The 16,295-nt window shown below is 42.4% G+C and overlaps 1 protein-coding gene across 2 annotated transcripts in view; it reads left to right on the top strand.

Moving 5' to 3' along the window:
* Nucleotides 1–15,751, top strand: part of CGNL1 (cingulin like 1) — a 120,289-nt gene extending 104,538 nt beyond the window's left edge. Inside the window, exons 15-19 of one of the 2 annotated variants that reach the window (XM_073652984.1) lie at nt 863–946; nt 2,983–3,107; nt 4,321–4,429; nt 14,517–14,680; nt 15,227–15,751. In XM_073652984.1, coding sequence (XP_073509085.1) covers nt 863–946; nt 2,983–3,107; nt 4,321–4,429; nt 14,517–14,680; nt 15,227–15,359 — 615 coding nt within the window. In that variant the 3' untranslated portion in view covers nt 15,360–15,751. The remainder of the gene's footprint in view (nt 1–862; nt 947–2,982; nt 3,108–4,320; nt 4,430–14,516; nt 14,681–15,226) is intronic. The other variant, XM_073652983.1, reaches the window with a different exon arrangement.
* Nucleotides 15,752–16,295: the final 544 nt, after the last annotated feature.

The raw sequence follows: 16,295 nt of genomic DNA, 5'->3' as shown, positions 1-16,295 counted from the left end.
CTCTTCTGGATGAAAAAAACCCATACTGACTTGAATTCTGCTCTCCCTTTACCACTTTTTTCTTGCATCTAGTTCTGGTATTGGCCAGAAAAAACTGTGTTGTGAGAACAAGGCCTTGAATTGTTCTTCCCAAGGTGATCTTACTAGGACTTGAACAGAAGTGCGTATGACACCTGCGGCAGTGTAGTACAGTGCAATTAGAAGGATTTCAATAGTCATTTGCTCTCAATAGAAGTAAACCCATGTGAGTCCGCGCAGTCTAGTGTGACCTCATTTCTATGGAATGAGAGGCCACTTTTTTCTTTTCCTGTTTATGAAGTCATTAGGAAGGTGGCAGTAATTCCTGAAGGTTGTTATATATAAACTGTGCATTCACCCAATGATCTTTTACTTTTATAATGTATACAGTGATCTTATTGTAAATACTATTTAATATAATTGCATTCCCTTAACATATATTTTGCAATTTAGGTATACCTCGTAACCTGGTTGACTGTTATTTTTTGGATGATCCTGTTGCACAGATTACGGATTAAACCCAAGCAGCCCTTAGAGCTGCATTCTGCCAGGCCCTCCATTGAGGTCTATGGGCCTGAGCTGCATTAATACACACACCCTTTGGGAGCTCACACGGATCGCTTTACTGCTTCTCTGAACATGACAAATGGCAAAATACAGATGATATCAATACTATATATTATTAGGATCCTTACAAACATTAAATGAAACCAGGTCAACTAACATCGTTACTAATGGATATATAATATTGATTATTGCAGTATTACTTTTTTAATGAAGATACATTGAATAAAATGTTTTCTAGCTGTAAGAAAATACTTATTCATCTATATTTTTATGACAGATCGAACAAATGAGGGGCGAACTACTTCAAGAACGTGCTGTAAGGCAAGATCTGGAGTGCGATAAGATGTCTTTGGAGAGACAGGTAATAAATAGGTGACCTCCTATTGTAGGGGTTCTACCCAAAGTAAAAATGTCCAATTAGAACCACCATAATCTTCATAAATATGTGTCTTGTTAAATACTGATCGTTCAGACATTGACATTCATGTGTAATTGACCTTTTGTAGCTTTGAATAGTATTTTGCATCAGTCTGATTGGAAGCCATTTGGAGTAAACTTTGACATTTAATATTTAAGTAAAATTTGATTTATATAATTAAGTGTTTTCCAGTTTAAATATCTTAATGTATGTATAATAGCAAGATTTACTACTTCCATACATTAAGAAAGGTGCTCCAATAGCCTGATTTCAGCATAGGTTTCAAGAACTCACTTTGCGGCCCAGGAGGGCACTTGCCATGTTGTCATGTGGTCAGTGTTGTGTATGAATACTCTTGGCTGCCTGGCTCAGCTCAGTAGGTAATGTAGTCCCTTACTCTGTCCATACATCAGCGGTCATGCAAAAGGCAAATAGCTTGGCTATTAAAATGAGTCAACCAGCCCTATTCACACACATCTCTGGTGATTTGCTTAGCCAGGAAACGGTCTCTGTAAAAAAAAAATTTTTTTAGAAATCCACAACTCCTTTAATTTTACAATGTTAAGTGATTTTAAATCAAAGCAACTATGGTGATCAGACCCAACTTTTGGAAGCCCTGGCAATTGGTTGATACCGTCAGGGCAAGATCTAGCTTCCAAGGCTTTTAGAACACTGGAGGGGAAATATAGTAGTGTATGGCACAAATTAAATTTCATTGTCATCCACCTATTTATAGTACTGTGTTATGAAGCTGTAACACAGTAAATTACTGTAGGCCTATAATCTACTAAGGTGTCTCACTTTCTTGTTGAATCAATGGGACAAGAAAATGTTATATTACTTGAGGCAATGCTTATAGGGGAGAATATGGTGCCTCTGGTTTTGGAATGATGGAACTATTGTTATGCTGTGTGCCATCGTGCAGGAAGTGTGCACATGGATGTGAGGCGTTTGCAGCTCTCCTGCTAATAGAGAGGGATCCCAGACCTCATCTGGAATATTGTGTCTAGTCCTGGGCACCACATTTTAAAAAAGACATCGAAAAACTGGAGCAAGTTCAGAGAAGAGTGACCAGGATGATGAGCAGACTGCAAACTATGTCCTACGAGGAACGGTTAGAGGATCTGGGAATGTTTAGCTTGCATAAAAGAAGGCTAAGCAGAGACTTAATAGCTGTCTACAAATATCTGAAGAGATGTCACAGTGTAGAGGGATCATACCTATTCTCATTTGCACATGGAAACACAAGAAACAATGGATTGAAACTGAAAGGGAGAAGATACAGATTAGATATTAGAAAAAACTTTTTGACAATGAGGGTGATCAATGAGTGGAACAGGCTGCCAAGAGAGGTGGTGAGTTCTCCTTCAATGGAAGTTTTCAAGCAAAGGCTGGACAGACATCTGGCATTGAGCAGGGGGTTGGACCAGATGATCCTGGAGGTCTCTTCTGACTCTAACATTCCCAAGTTTACATCCTCTCATCCCTATGACATTTATATGCCATAATAAACCTATAATTAGACTTGTCCCTAAATGTCATTTTTATTTTATATATCAATAGTACACATGAAAATAAGCAACTTTGTAATATAAATTATCAAAGAAATCTGCTTCAGTGATTTGAAAATCTGTATTCCCTAAAGACTGATTTTACTTGTGAATTGAGATAAGAGATGGCAGTTGCTGCTCGTAAAAGTCTATGGAGAGGGAGGGAAGAGCTAGAGGCAGACACAACTTCTGCTACAAGTTCTCCTAAAATGACAGTAACACCTTAAATATTGAATGCTGCTTTATTTCGCTTTGACGTAAACAGATTGTGTAATAGTGCAGGACTTTAAAAGACAGAGAATAAAACAATTGTTCCTCCAATATTCAGTAGCCATTGTTTAAACATTCGGCTTTGTTTTTACAACTTGTGTAATGTTTAGTGGTGGATATTGTTTGACCCACGGCACCTTTTTTTTTTTTAAAAACTAGAACAAAGATCTGAAGAGCAGAATAGCTCATCTTGAAACTTCACATCGATCCAATAAAGAAGGGCTTGTTGCTCAGATGGAAGGAAGAATAGCAGAGCTGGAAGAACGCCTGGAAAATGAAGAAAGGTAGAGGAACTTGTATGTGGAGTTGAACTTGGGGTGTGATTGTGTTTTAACCTCTTCATTCCTAATGATGCTAAAATACTTAGCTTGTCTCTGTTTTCAAATATGAGCCGTTGAACCCTTTGTGACCAGAGTTAATTTACATACATATACACCATGTGCTACAGCCTTGACATTGTAACTGTTTGATAACTGGAGAAAATTTTAAATGGGGCGGGTAGAAGGTTTTACCCCGGAGAGCACCCCTGCTACCTGATTCTCTTCCTGTGGTCTCCAAAAGTATACTTGGCAGACCCAAACAATGTGGTGTTTTACTAAAACCGAAGTTTAATGCTGACCGGATCCCTTTAGGATATTATTTTTGGCACATACACTTTTTTATAATTTTATTCTAAACCTGATAAAAAATGTTCACTTTGGGTTATTTTTAATCAGATGAATCCTGATTACATTACATTTTTTACAATTAGAATATTTATTTTTCTTGCCTCATTTTGGTCTGTAAATCCTAGGGACACTAGAACTATACACTCAAATACTACAGCTGATCGGGTTGTTTTTTTTAGACTAAGTCGTCCTGAACTGACCCCTGTGATCACAAGGAAAGCTTAGTTCTTTGCTATTCATAACCTGTGCATATCTGTTTGAGGTACAGTCAACTTAATCTGCACATGGAGAATATCCACATATTAGACAGGTCATGAAAAGGCATCTTGTTCATGTTTGCCTACTAAGGCATGGCACAATAAAGAAATGTCCCAATATTACAATAACACACCGAGCAGGATTTTCTTACTAGACGGGTATATTGTATTATAAGTGAAAGCTTAGCATTAGTATTCCACTAATGTCAGCATCACCTCACCAGCAACCTAATACTGTACCAGAATGCCACGCATTGAATACTTGGCTATGACTGGCTTATTTTTTTGTGCTGGTGACCTGGATCACAGTTTGTTCGTGCCCTCTGTATGCTTCCTCTTGAGAATAAGTTTACAAAATATTACATTATTGACATTTCGGTGCAGGAGACAATAATGTTATCGCTTTTTTGAATGACAACAGAAAGGACATGAAACTTTCTCTGCTGCAAGCAGTAAATCTGCAGAATATTAACAGCAATGTATGTTTCATCAGCATTCTGAGGGAAAGTAGAGCAGGATCTGGCACCATTTCCTGATTCAATTTCAAAACAATGCGCTTTCCTTTCCCTCAGGGACCGGGCAAATCTCCAGCTGAACAACCGCAGGCTGGAGAGGAAGGTGAAAGAGTTAATGATGCAGGTCGATGATGAACATCTCACTTTAACAGATCAGAAAGATCAGGTAGACTACAAATGTGTGTTCTGTCCAATGTAGCTATAAACTAGATGTTGGATATTGAAGAGTATCTTAAAAAATGGCTATATCAGTAAATCTGAAGTTTCGTTATTGCCCATGTCGCCGTTATGTTTAGCAAGAAAAAAAAATGTGAGCAAAGCATGGCTTTTTCTCCCTCCCCCATGACTGCACCAAGGAGAGAGGGGATCCGCCCTTCAAGGACAGTAAACCTACAGATAAAAAGGGCTGTACCTCTCTCCACATCAGTTGGTTTCCTGTCCTTGATGAGGAACCTTCAGTTTGGAGCGGTACCTGAAGATAGAACACTGTATCCAGGCCTGGCCTGTCCGGTTCAGGCAGCGGGAGTCCCCTGCCTCGGCTGGCGCAGTGCTCTGAAGCACCACTGCTGGGTCCGGAGGGCCTTCATGAGTGGGGCTATGAGCGCAGCCTCCGCACCACGCTGTGGTGCTGAGCTTCCAGGCGTCTGGTCTGCGCATGTTTGGGGATGCGCCGGAGTTGCTTCCTAATGATGCACATGAAGCGGTCACGTGACCGGAAGTAACCTGGTACAGGAAGCTGGAAAGTGCTGGGTGGATGCCGGAGACTGCTTCATATAAAAAGAGGCAAAAGTATGGCTCTGAGCAGTTGTCCAGCGGTCCTCTCTGTATTGAAATGGAGACTACCAGGGAGCTGTTCAAGGAGCGGTTGAGCCCGCTTGAGGAGCAGAGCCCGGATCCACCGCAGCAGCAGCAATGGCAGAAGTGGAGGCAGCAGGATGCAAGGCAGCATGACGTCTCCCTTCATCGTGGTTGTGGCTGCAATGGAAGTGGGCGCTCTGCAAAATCCACCAAGCACGGCAAAGATTCCAACGTGGTCAAGTCTCCAACCAGCAGAGGAAAGCCTGCAGCAGATGTGGTTCCTCCTCCAAAACCGGTATCCCTGAGTGCATCAGATTGGTAAGTGATCTCCATGAAAGTTCATTTTATAATTAGCCCCCCTCTTTTCCTCTCATTTTTTTTTTTAGACCAGGGAAAAGTTCTAGCCAGACCAAGCATAAAAGCTGTGTGCTCTGCAGTGAAGATTTACCCGTTACGTGGGTGAAGAGGCTCTGCAATTCATGCAGACAGTTTGGGAGAAAACCCCTATATTTGCCTCTGAACTGCAATCAATAATTAAGTCAGAGGCGGAAAATACCTTTAGGTCCCGACGGGGGGGCGCTAAGAAACCTAAAAGGTCTAGAGATTTATCCCCTGAATCTGGGTTTAGCAGTTCAGAAGGGGAGCGATCAGATGCGGATTCCTCAGATTCATCTCCCTCCTCATCTCACGGAGATGAGAGAGGTTGTAATTGTTTCCCCATAGAAGAAGCGTATAGCCTGGTTAAGGCAGTTAGATCTACTATGGGGTTAATAGACCCCAGGCCAGAAAAAACAGTTCAGGACATAATGTTTGGCGGGCTGGATCAGATAAAGCGTAGGTCTTTTCCTCTTAATGACAAAATTCAGTCTCTAATTAAGAGGGAATGGAAAAGACCTGAGAGGAAAAGTGTCTCTATTCCAAAAAGAAAATATCCCTTTGATGATCCAGTCTGTTCATTCTGGGAGAAAACCCCAAAACTAGACGTAGCTATTGCCAAGGCATCTAAAAAATTTGCCCTTCCCTTTGTGGATATGGGAGTATTAAAAGACCCTTTAGATAAAAAAGCTGACACTTTCTTAAAAGGGTCTTGGGAAGCTGCTGGAGGGGTCTATAACCCGCGGTAGCCGCAACTTGCACTGCTAGGTCTATGATGGCATGGTTGAGTCAGTTGGAATCTCAACTTCGGAATGGAGTATCTAGGGAAAAAATACTAGACACCATTCCCTTAATGCTGGGGGCTGCTGCGTTTTTGGATGATGCATCCGCCGATTCAGTTAGATTGGTGGCCAAGTCTGCAGCTTTCTACAATGCGGCGCGTCTAGCCCTTTGGCTTAAATGTTGGCCAGGAGACCTTCAGACAAAATCTAGACTCTCTTTTCTATTCCCCGTAAGGGTGAGTTTTTGTTTGGGCCAACCCTAGACGATATACTGGATAAAGGCGGGGGATAATAAAAAGCGATTCCCCCATCCCCACTATCCCTTCATATAAAAGATCTTTTCTGAGTAAAAAATTCATTCAGAGGAAGCCCCCCAAAAAAAAGGATAAGTGGGAAGAGAAAAAGAGGAACAGGGGTTTCATATTTAGTAACCCTTCCCATGACAACAGGAAGCCTTCACAATGAAGGTTTTCCCCAGGTGGGGGGAAGACTATCCCTGTTTCTACCGGCCTGGGAAAAGATTTCCAACAGTGCGTGGATAGTAAATCTGATAAGAGCAGGTTTAAGATTACAGTTCATTTCCATCCTAGATCCAAACTACATAGTGACTCCCCTGCGGTTCTCAAGCATAGAGCAAATAGTCCTAGAGCAGGAGGTTTTAGGCCTAGTAGCAAAAGCTGTCCTACAGGAAAGAGGGGAAGGCTATTACTCCCCGTTGTTTCTAGTGAAGAAACCAGACAGATCCTTCAGGACTATCATAAACTTGAAGAGACTGAACAGATCTCTAAAGATTCAAGTATTCAAAATGGAAACAATAAAAATGGCTGTGAGAATTCTGTTTCCGGGTTGTTTCATGACTGTTCTGGGCTTAAAGGAAGCTTACTATCATGTTCCCTTTCACAAAGACTTCCAGAAATTCCTCCGAGTGGCGGTCTCTATAGAGGGAAAGATCAGACATTATCAATACACCGCTCTCCTGTTCAGTCTCGCTATTGCTCCTCCGGTGTGTTTACCAAGTTAATTGCGGAAGCAATGTCACACCTGAGGGAGCAAGATATCTTAATTGTTCCACACCTGGATGACTTCCTAGTGGTAGGCAACTCCATTCACCACTGCAAAAATCAGCTGAGGAAGGTCATGAGTTCCTTAACAACAAACTTAGGTTGGCTTTTAAACTTAAAAAAAAAATCAAAGACCGAACCGAAACAGGTACAGGAATTTCTGGGTCTTATTCTGGACTCAGAGACAAGAGTGTCGACTGCCCGAAGAGGAGATACAACAGATTATGGGGCAGATGTCTCAGACAATAGATCACACCTCTGACTCTGTGGAAGGCTATGTCCCTTCTAGGGTCCATGAACTCCTGCATTGCAGCAGTTCAGCGGGTCCAAATCCACACCAGGGATCTACAGTGGGAAATTTTAGAAGCCAAAATTTCTGTAGGAGGGCATTTAGAAGGTCAGCTAACTCGGTCTCCAAAGGTCATTCTTTCCCTGGGATGGTGGACAAAGATAGACAAGTTAGCCAGTGGTATTCCCTGTGTGGGCAGGGTCACTCAGGTATTGACCACAGACGCGAGTCCCAGTGGCTGGGGGGCACATCTGAAAGACAAAGTTGCTCAGGGAACCTGGACAAAAGAGCTAAAGTTGGTGTCCTCAAATATGAAGAAACTATTAGCAGTAAAATTTGCCCTGATAGAGTTCTTAGAATCTCTCCAAGGTCATCATGTGAGAGTATTCGCGGACAATAGAGGTGGCTTATTTGAACCACCAGGGAGGAACCCTTTCCCGCCCGTTGACGGAAGTGACAAACCTCCTCTTTCAGATAGCCGAAATCAATCTTATTTCCTTGTTAGCACTACACATAAGAGGGATAGAAAATCGCAAAGCAGATTTTCTGAGCCGAACCCAGTTAAGGCAGGGCAAATGGGAGCTGAAGCAGTCCATTTTCAATCAAATTGTACAAATGTGGGGCCTTCCTATCATAGATTTGTTCGCCAACAACCGGAACAAGAAGGTAGAAACATTCTGCTCAATAGACCCAGAAGGGAATCCCCTCACGCTGGATGCCTTCATGATCCCATGGGATCAGAATCTAGCTCATGCCTTTCCCCCAATGGTCTTGATACCTGCGGTTCTGAGAAAGATCAGGGAGAACAGGGCAAGGGTAATACTGATAGCCCCTTTTGGCCAAAGAGGACTTGGTTTTCCTGGCTAAGGAGGATGTCCGTCACCGACCCTTGGGTGCTTCCAGAAATCCCGGGCCTTCTATCCCAGGGGTTGGTGTGTCATCCTCAAATTTGCTTGGAATTTGAAAGGACTCTCTTAAAAGATAGAGGTTTTTCCCCGAATCTAATTTCCACAATACTCCAGAGTAGGAAACTGGTTACAACCAAGCTCTATGGGAAAACTTTGAGGAAGTTTCTGTCCTTTTCAGGGTCCAGTGTAGTGGAAAACACTCCAGAACCAACCATCCTAGAATTCCTACAGAAAGGGTTAGAGCAAGGTTTAGCTACTAGTACCCTGAAGTTCCAAGTCACAGCATTGGGGGCACTGTATAATTGTGATTTAGGCTATGTGCCCACGATGCAGAAATGCTCAGGATTTTTTCCTGAGCGTTTCTGCATCTCCCTGGCAGAAAAAAACGCATGCGGATTGTACATGCGTTTTCCTGCCAGGGACATGCGGAAATGGAGCGTTATTCACTGACATTTCCGCATGCGGATTGACCAGCGCTTTCCAAGCGATTAGCATCACTTGGAAAGTGCTTGTGACAACTAGGTCACACTATATAAATCCATGCAAACGGCATGGATTTATATACTGTGACCGAGAGAGTGGTTAAAAATAAAAAAATAAATTTATACTTACCCTCCGCTGGCCCGCGCTGTCTTGTTTCGCTCAGTCCCGGCTGCCAGCAGCGGTGAATTGAAAGACCTGCCGACGTCAGCGTCACGTGACCCGTCACATGACTCTGACGTCAGCGCAGGTCCTTCAATCCACTGTGAAGTGCCGGGAAGCAAGTAGGAGCGCAGCGCGGGCTGCCGGAAGGTAAGTATACATTTATTTTTTATTTTATTCTTTTTTTACAGATTTTTTAATGGTACCTGGGTGTGGAGGAGACTCTCCTCTCCTCTACACCCGGGTACCATCCGCACATTAGAACACGCCAATTACGCAAGTACAGATGCAGTCTTGCGGTATTGGCGCGTTCTAATGCAAGTCAATGGCGGCGAAAACGCAGCATTTCCGCAAAATAATTGGTAGTGCTGCGTTTTTTTCCGCTATGATAATCCGCAGCGGAAATTTCCGCAGCATGATGCACAGCACATGCGGATTATCATTGGGGAACATTGCTGCCCTTCTACCATGCGTTTTTAATGCGTTTCCGCAGCTGCAGAAACGCATTAAAAACGCATTGTGAGCACACAGCCTTAGCCGGGAACCGATGGATAGCCAGGTTCATCAAAGTTTCGGCCAGATCCAGGCTCATCGCTAGTCAAAAATTACCACCTTGGGGCTTATATTATAGTTCTTATGGCTTTAACCAAGACCCCCCTTTGAACCCTCAGACTGCGCGTCGCTAAAAATTCTATCTCTCAAGACATCACTTTTGGTGGCATTGACATCCGCCCACAGAGTTTGTGATATCCAGGCCCTGTCTGCAGGGCTGCCATTTACACAGATCCTGGAAGATAGAGTAATTCTCAAACCTGACCCAGCATATTTACCCAATGTGGCTTTTCGATTTCATAGATCCCAAGAGGTCACCCTTCCTTCCTTTTGCTCCAATCCCTAAAACAAAGGGGAAAAGGACCTCCATACGTTAGACGTGAGGAGATGTCTGATCCAATATCTGGGAGCCACACAACCGTGTAGGAAGGGTAGGTCTCTTTTTGTATGTTTTCAGGGTCCTTGAAAGGCATGCTGGTGAAGTGGATAAGAGACGCCATTTCCCTACTCATCAAGCGGCGAAGCTGTTCTGGAGGGATTAAAAGCTCACTCGACAAGGGCAGTGGCAACCTCCTAGGCGGAAAAAGCGGGCGTCTGCATAGAGCAGATATGTAAATCTGCAACATGGTCATCCCCCTCTACTTTCTTCAAACATTATCGGTTGGACCTAGCCTCTTCCTCTGATCTCCCCTTTGGGAGAAAGGTTCTGGAAGCGATGGTCCCTCCCTAGTGTACAATTGTACAATTCTCTGTAATTCTCTCCGTGGTGCTGTCATGGGGGAGGGAGAAAGACGTAGTTACTTACCGGTAACGGGATTTCTCTGAGCCCATGACAGCACCCGTATATTCCCTCCCTGCACATGTGGTGAGCACACTTATTTGACAATTTTGTTTTAGTCACAGGGTGTTTCTGATGAGCATGACAGTGATGATGTTTTTTCGTTGCAATAACCTGGAGGTCCTCTCATGCTCTGTAAACAACTGATGCCTGGAGAGGTACCTCCCTTTTTATATGGAGGTTTCCTGTTTTTGAAGGGCGGATCCCCCCTCTCAGTGGTGCTGTCATGAACTCAGAGAAATTCTGTTACCGGTAAGTAACTACATCTTTTTTTGCAAACATGCCACCAGTATCCATCTGTTTTGCGAACAACAGTAAGTGAATTTTAGGCTGAAGCTGTACCGCAAGCGTGGTCGCCTGTTGGTTGTGGCATTACGACATGACCAGTTGCTAAAATTTTAACAAAGCATCAGATTTTCTAAAGCAACATACGAATGACATCAGATAGACAACATATTCTCTGATTATTATCTTTGCAAAAAAGATTTCATTTGCTGTATATTCCAATTTTTCAGTTTTAGGTGCTCATTTGAAGCACTTTTCAAGCCAGTTTAAAGTCTGATTAGTCTTAGAGAAATGCTGTAAATTCTTAAAAGGGTATTCCCATCTCCGATATCCTATCCCAAAATGTAGTAGGTGTATAATAATAATAATATTAGCATGATCTCCAATTAGAAATGTAGTATAGTTCTTTTGATTTGCTATGTCACTTATCCCTTGTGCAGGGTATTGCAGTAGCTTAGATATCCATGGTTATGACCACTAACTGTCACTATATGAGTGGTTGTAACCTTGGATACCTAAGCTATTGCAATGCCCTGCACATTGGGTAAGTGACATAGGAAATCAAAACAACTCGTATTACATTTCTAACTGGAGGTATTTGCTAATATTATTTCACCAACTACATATTGGGATAGGATCTTGGAGATGGAATTACCCTTTTATAGGTGGGGGTCTTACCAATAGGACCAAATAAAGGGGTCACAGACACTTGGCCATTTTCTGTGTCTATTACTGCTTCCAACCTGGGAATTGCAATAGATTCATGATTAGGAGTGGATCGGTAGAGCTTCAAAATTTAAAGGGGTTATTCAAGATTAATATCTTTTGTCCATAGGATTGCAGCTATAGATAGTAGCAAACACAGCTTTACTTGCCCTCCTGAGGAACATCGATGTCTCTCCGCTACTGCTGTGGTTTTTGTTGATAGGCTGCAATACTGTTGTCAAAACTAGAGCGCATGTGACTGCTGCAGTCACTCACTGGGCTCAGTGATTCAGCCAATGTAGACTGCATGAACTGATGAGTGCAGTTATTGGCTGCAGTGGTCAGTTGTGCTGTAGTCGAGATGCCCCTGCACTGCTCAGATGAGTCAACCGAAATCGGAGCAGCGTTGTAGAGGAATCACTAGACCGACCTGTGGAGGGTGAATATACACTGCTCAAAAAAATAAAGGGAACACTCAAATAACACATCCTAGATCTGAATGAGTGAAATATTCTCATTGAATACTTTGTTCTGTACAAAGTTGAATGTGCTGACAACAAAATCACACAAAAATCATCAATGGAAATCAAATTTATTAACCGATGGAGGCCTAGATTTGGAGTCGCCCCCAAAATTAAAGTGGAAAAACACACTATAGGCTGATCCAACTTTGATGTAATGTCCTTTAAAACAAGTCAAAATGAGGCTCAGTATTGTGTGTGGCCTCCATGTGACTGTATGACCTCCCTACAACGCCTGGGCATGCTCCTGATGAGGTTGCGGATGGTCTCCTGTGGGATCTCCTCCCACACCTAGACTAAAGCATCCGCCAACTCCTGGACAGTCTGTGGTGCAACGTGACGTTGGTGGATGTAGCGAGACATGATGTCCGAGAAGTGCTCAATCGGATTCAGGTCTGGGGAACGGGCGGGCCAGTTCATAGCTTCAATCCCTTCATCTTGCAGGAACTGCTGACACACTCCAGCCACATGAGGTCTGGCATTGTCCTGCATTAGGAGGAACCCAGCGCCAACCGCACCAGCATAAGGTCTGACAAGGGGTCTGAGGATCTCATCTCTGTACCTAATGGCAGTCAGGCTACCTCTGGCGAGCACATGGAGGGCTGTGTGGCCCTCCAAAGAAATGCCACCCCACACCATTACTGACCCACTGCCAAACCGGTCATGCTGAAGGATGTTGCAGGCAGCAGATCGCTCTCCACGGCGTCTCCAGACTCTGTCACGTCTGTCACATGTGCTCAGTGTGAACCTGCTTTCATCTGTGAAGAGCACAGGGCGCCAGTGGCGACTTTGCCAATCCTGGTGTTCCTGCACGGTGTTGGGCAGTGAGCACAACCCCCATCTGTGGATGTCAGGCCCTCATACCACCCTCATGGAGTTGGTTTCTAACCGTTTGTGCAGACATATGCACATTTGTGGCCTGCTGGAGGTCATTTTGCAGGGCTCTGGCAGTGCTCCTCCAAAGGCAGAGGTAGCGGTCCTGCTGCTGGGTTGTTCCCCTCCTTCGGCCCCCTCCACGTCTTCTGGTGTACTGGCCGGTCTCCTGGTAGCGCCTCCAGCCTCTGGACACTACGCTGACAGACACAGCAAACCTTCTTGCCACAGCTCGCATTGATGTGCCATCCTGGATGAGCTGCACTAGCTGAGCAACTTCTGTGGGTTGTAGAGTCCGTCTCATGCTACCATGAGTGTGAAAGCACAACCAACATTCAAAAGTGACCAAAATATCAGCCAGAAAGCATTGGTACTTAGATGTGGTCTGTGGTCCTCAGCTGCAGAACCACTCCTTTATTGAGGGTGTCTTGATAATTGCCAATAATTTCCATCTATTGTCTATTCCATTTGCACAACAGCATGTGAAACTGATTGTCAATCAGTGTTGCTTCCTAAGTGGATAGTTTGATTTCACAGACGTTTGATTTACTTGGAGTTATATTCTGTTGTTTAAGTGTTCCCTTTATTTTTTTTTGAGCAGTGTAGTAGTGTGTTTTTCTTCTGCTGCAATCTTAGACCTCATTCAGACGTTCGTGTTGCATGTGAATGTTCTATTTGTGCTTTTCATGAAGACAACACACCCTAGTGTATAGTGCTGTTCACATATCCCTGTTTTTTAACGTACCGTGTGTCTGTGCAAAACTCACAGAGACTTGTCCATTTTTTTTTTTTTAAGTAGCATAGATGAAAAGACCCAATACGGGTTTATGGGTCTGTGAAAAACACGTGCAGCACACAAATGGCGGCTTCAGTTACCGCTCAGTACATAGTGAGTGGCTGCTGTAACAATGCCCTGGCACTGACTGACAGACGGCTCTGCAGTGCATCAGTGCGGAGCCGGCTGTCAGTCACTGCCAGGCCATGGTTACCGCTGCTGGCTGCACTTCTATGACTGAAAGCCAGAGCCTACCGGGAGGAATAAAGTTAATTTCCTCCCAGCAGCCAGACTTTCAGTGTGGCGGCCATACAAATTTAGAACGCTTTTAACCTGCAGATTAACCCCATATGTGCAGGTTAATAGCATTTTTGAAGCGACAGGTTCCCTTTAAAAATTCAATCACTAGTTTTACTATAGATTGCTCTTTTTGATGCAATATAGTTTTTACTTAATATATGATTTCTTTGTGCTGCGTAACTTTTTTTAGAATTCCTTTTAATTTTGCTCTGATGGTGCCAGATTGTTCACCTGATACTGATATGTCCATGCCTCCCTGCATGCTAGCATCAGCCTTTTTGTAGTTTAAAAAATAACATTGCTAATATTGTAGTGGTATGGATGTCAGCCAGCAATGCCAGAAACATATTCTTCTCTTAGACTTGGTTTATATTAAATGGTTTTGTATTCTTCTAGTATTTTTGTATTTGTAATGACAAGAATAAGCATAGTTTTGCCATGAAGATATATGAACCTAGATGGACCATAGTGAACGGAGCCTTAGACATATGTATATACACTTATGTGCATATAGCAAAACTTAATATAATCTAAACATTATTTTTCTAGCTAAGTCTGCGATTAAAATCAATGAAGCGGCAAGTTGAAGAAGCAGAAGAAGAAATAGATAGGTTAGAAGGTGCCAAAAAGAAACTTCAAAGAGATTTGGAGGAACAAGTTGACTTCAATGAACAGCTACAAGCCCAGCTGAATGCAGCAAAGAAGGAGCTGAGGTTGGTGATCTGATGCTCTAGCTTGCAATCCTCTGCTGGCTAGTGATTTTTGACCTGGTAATGGGTCTTCTTTAAAATATATGCCACCTTTTTTTTGTCTTTCAAATCACTCTACATTTCTAACATATACCTAATTAGCTGGATACTTTTTTTTTTTTTTTTTTTTTAACTATTCACTTTATATTTTTATAAGTAAAAAAAATTGTCAGTACATACAGAAATAGCATTTATGAGACTTTGAGAAAGGCTTAGGGAGCATTTGGAGTGTGAGACACTGAGGATGCCTATTAATAATAATTTACTGTGTTTAAAACTACTACATTTACAAAAACAACTTCTTGCATTTTAGCTTAAAAAATTTAGGAAGATTTGGGATTATTCAGCCATCATGAATACTATGATTTAATTTATTTTTCCAGTATCAAATAAATATATTTTCTGGTAAAATACTTTAAAATGATCAGTATGCCCTAAAAGCAGTAAATGGAGCATTGCAGTATATTTTCTGATTATTTATTCTCTTATCCAATGTATTTGTTCTTGTAGCAGACGCAGATGTTCACCAAGCAAGTTGTTGAATGACCTGGATGATGACGACGACCTGAGCACTGACGGGGAGAGCCTTTATGAATCTCCTTCTGTCTATAAGTTTTCTAGAGATGATGGCATAACCGCCTAATTTGGATCTATTTTTACAGACTATAAAATAAAGCTTAAAAACAAACAAAAAATGCCACAACTGTGTTGTAATACATATTTTAGTACAATATAACAAAAGTTATAGCTATAAGTTTCAAGTCTGCCAGCGCTCTAGATGCCGTTCGGCATGAAGATGAAGGAAATTGTTTTGTACAGGTTGATGTCTTAAAACTTCTGTTATTTTGTAAATATTCTAATTGAAATATGAATTTTTGAGCATTTTATAAAAAATGTATTTGACAAATGTGTTACAAGAATCAATATGTGAAAGTAATTTGGCACCCACAGGTGCGTAATGGCCATAAATCAATAGAAAGCGACTATCTGCACATCTGCTGCTCTGGAGGCAGCTCCCAGCACTCGCGTAAATAGCTCAAGTGTTGAAGGTTGAGCTCCTTGGTGTAGACACTACTGTGCTGTAAATAATACTTCATTTCTGTTGATTTTTAGATTACCTTGTTGTAAAATCTGTTACTCCTGATGTCACTTTCCTCTTGTGCTTCTCTTTTCATGTTCAATGAAATGGTATTTTTTTTAATAGTACCTATTAAAGGACTTTTAACAAAATGAAAAAAGTTTCTCGAATTTAATGTGTTAGCAAGTTTTGTCACTTATTCTCCCAGCATTTGAGTTCATCAGAAGAATAGAATTCACACAGTGTAGTTTTTTGTCTTTATTCTCTTAAAGCCCCACTCCAGCGTTTTTTTTTTATTTTATTTCAGTGTTGGAGTGGTGTCACTAATGTAAGTTTCCTGCCTCTAGTATTATACTTACCAGCCGCCGTCTTCATCTGTTATCGGCGCCGCTACAGTCGGTCTTCTACTGGATCATTCCAGTGTTTGCTGGGCGAGCCAGAAGTCACAACTCGATGTAAGTCCAAGAGAGCCAGAATGAGAGCAGAAAGAGGTCCTAGACT

This window comes from Phyllobates terribilis, unplaced genomic scaffold (assembly GCF_046119375.1).
Source record: "Phyllobates terribilis strain yellow unplaced genomic scaffold, ASM4611937v1 Scaffold_11__3_contigs__length_659146591, whole genome shotgun sequence".
Classification (NCBI taxonomy): Eukaryota; Metazoa; Chordata; class Amphibia; order Anura; family Dendrobatidae; genus Phyllobates; species Phyllobates terribilis.
This window is presented reverse-complemented; position numbering and strand designations above follow the sequence as displayed.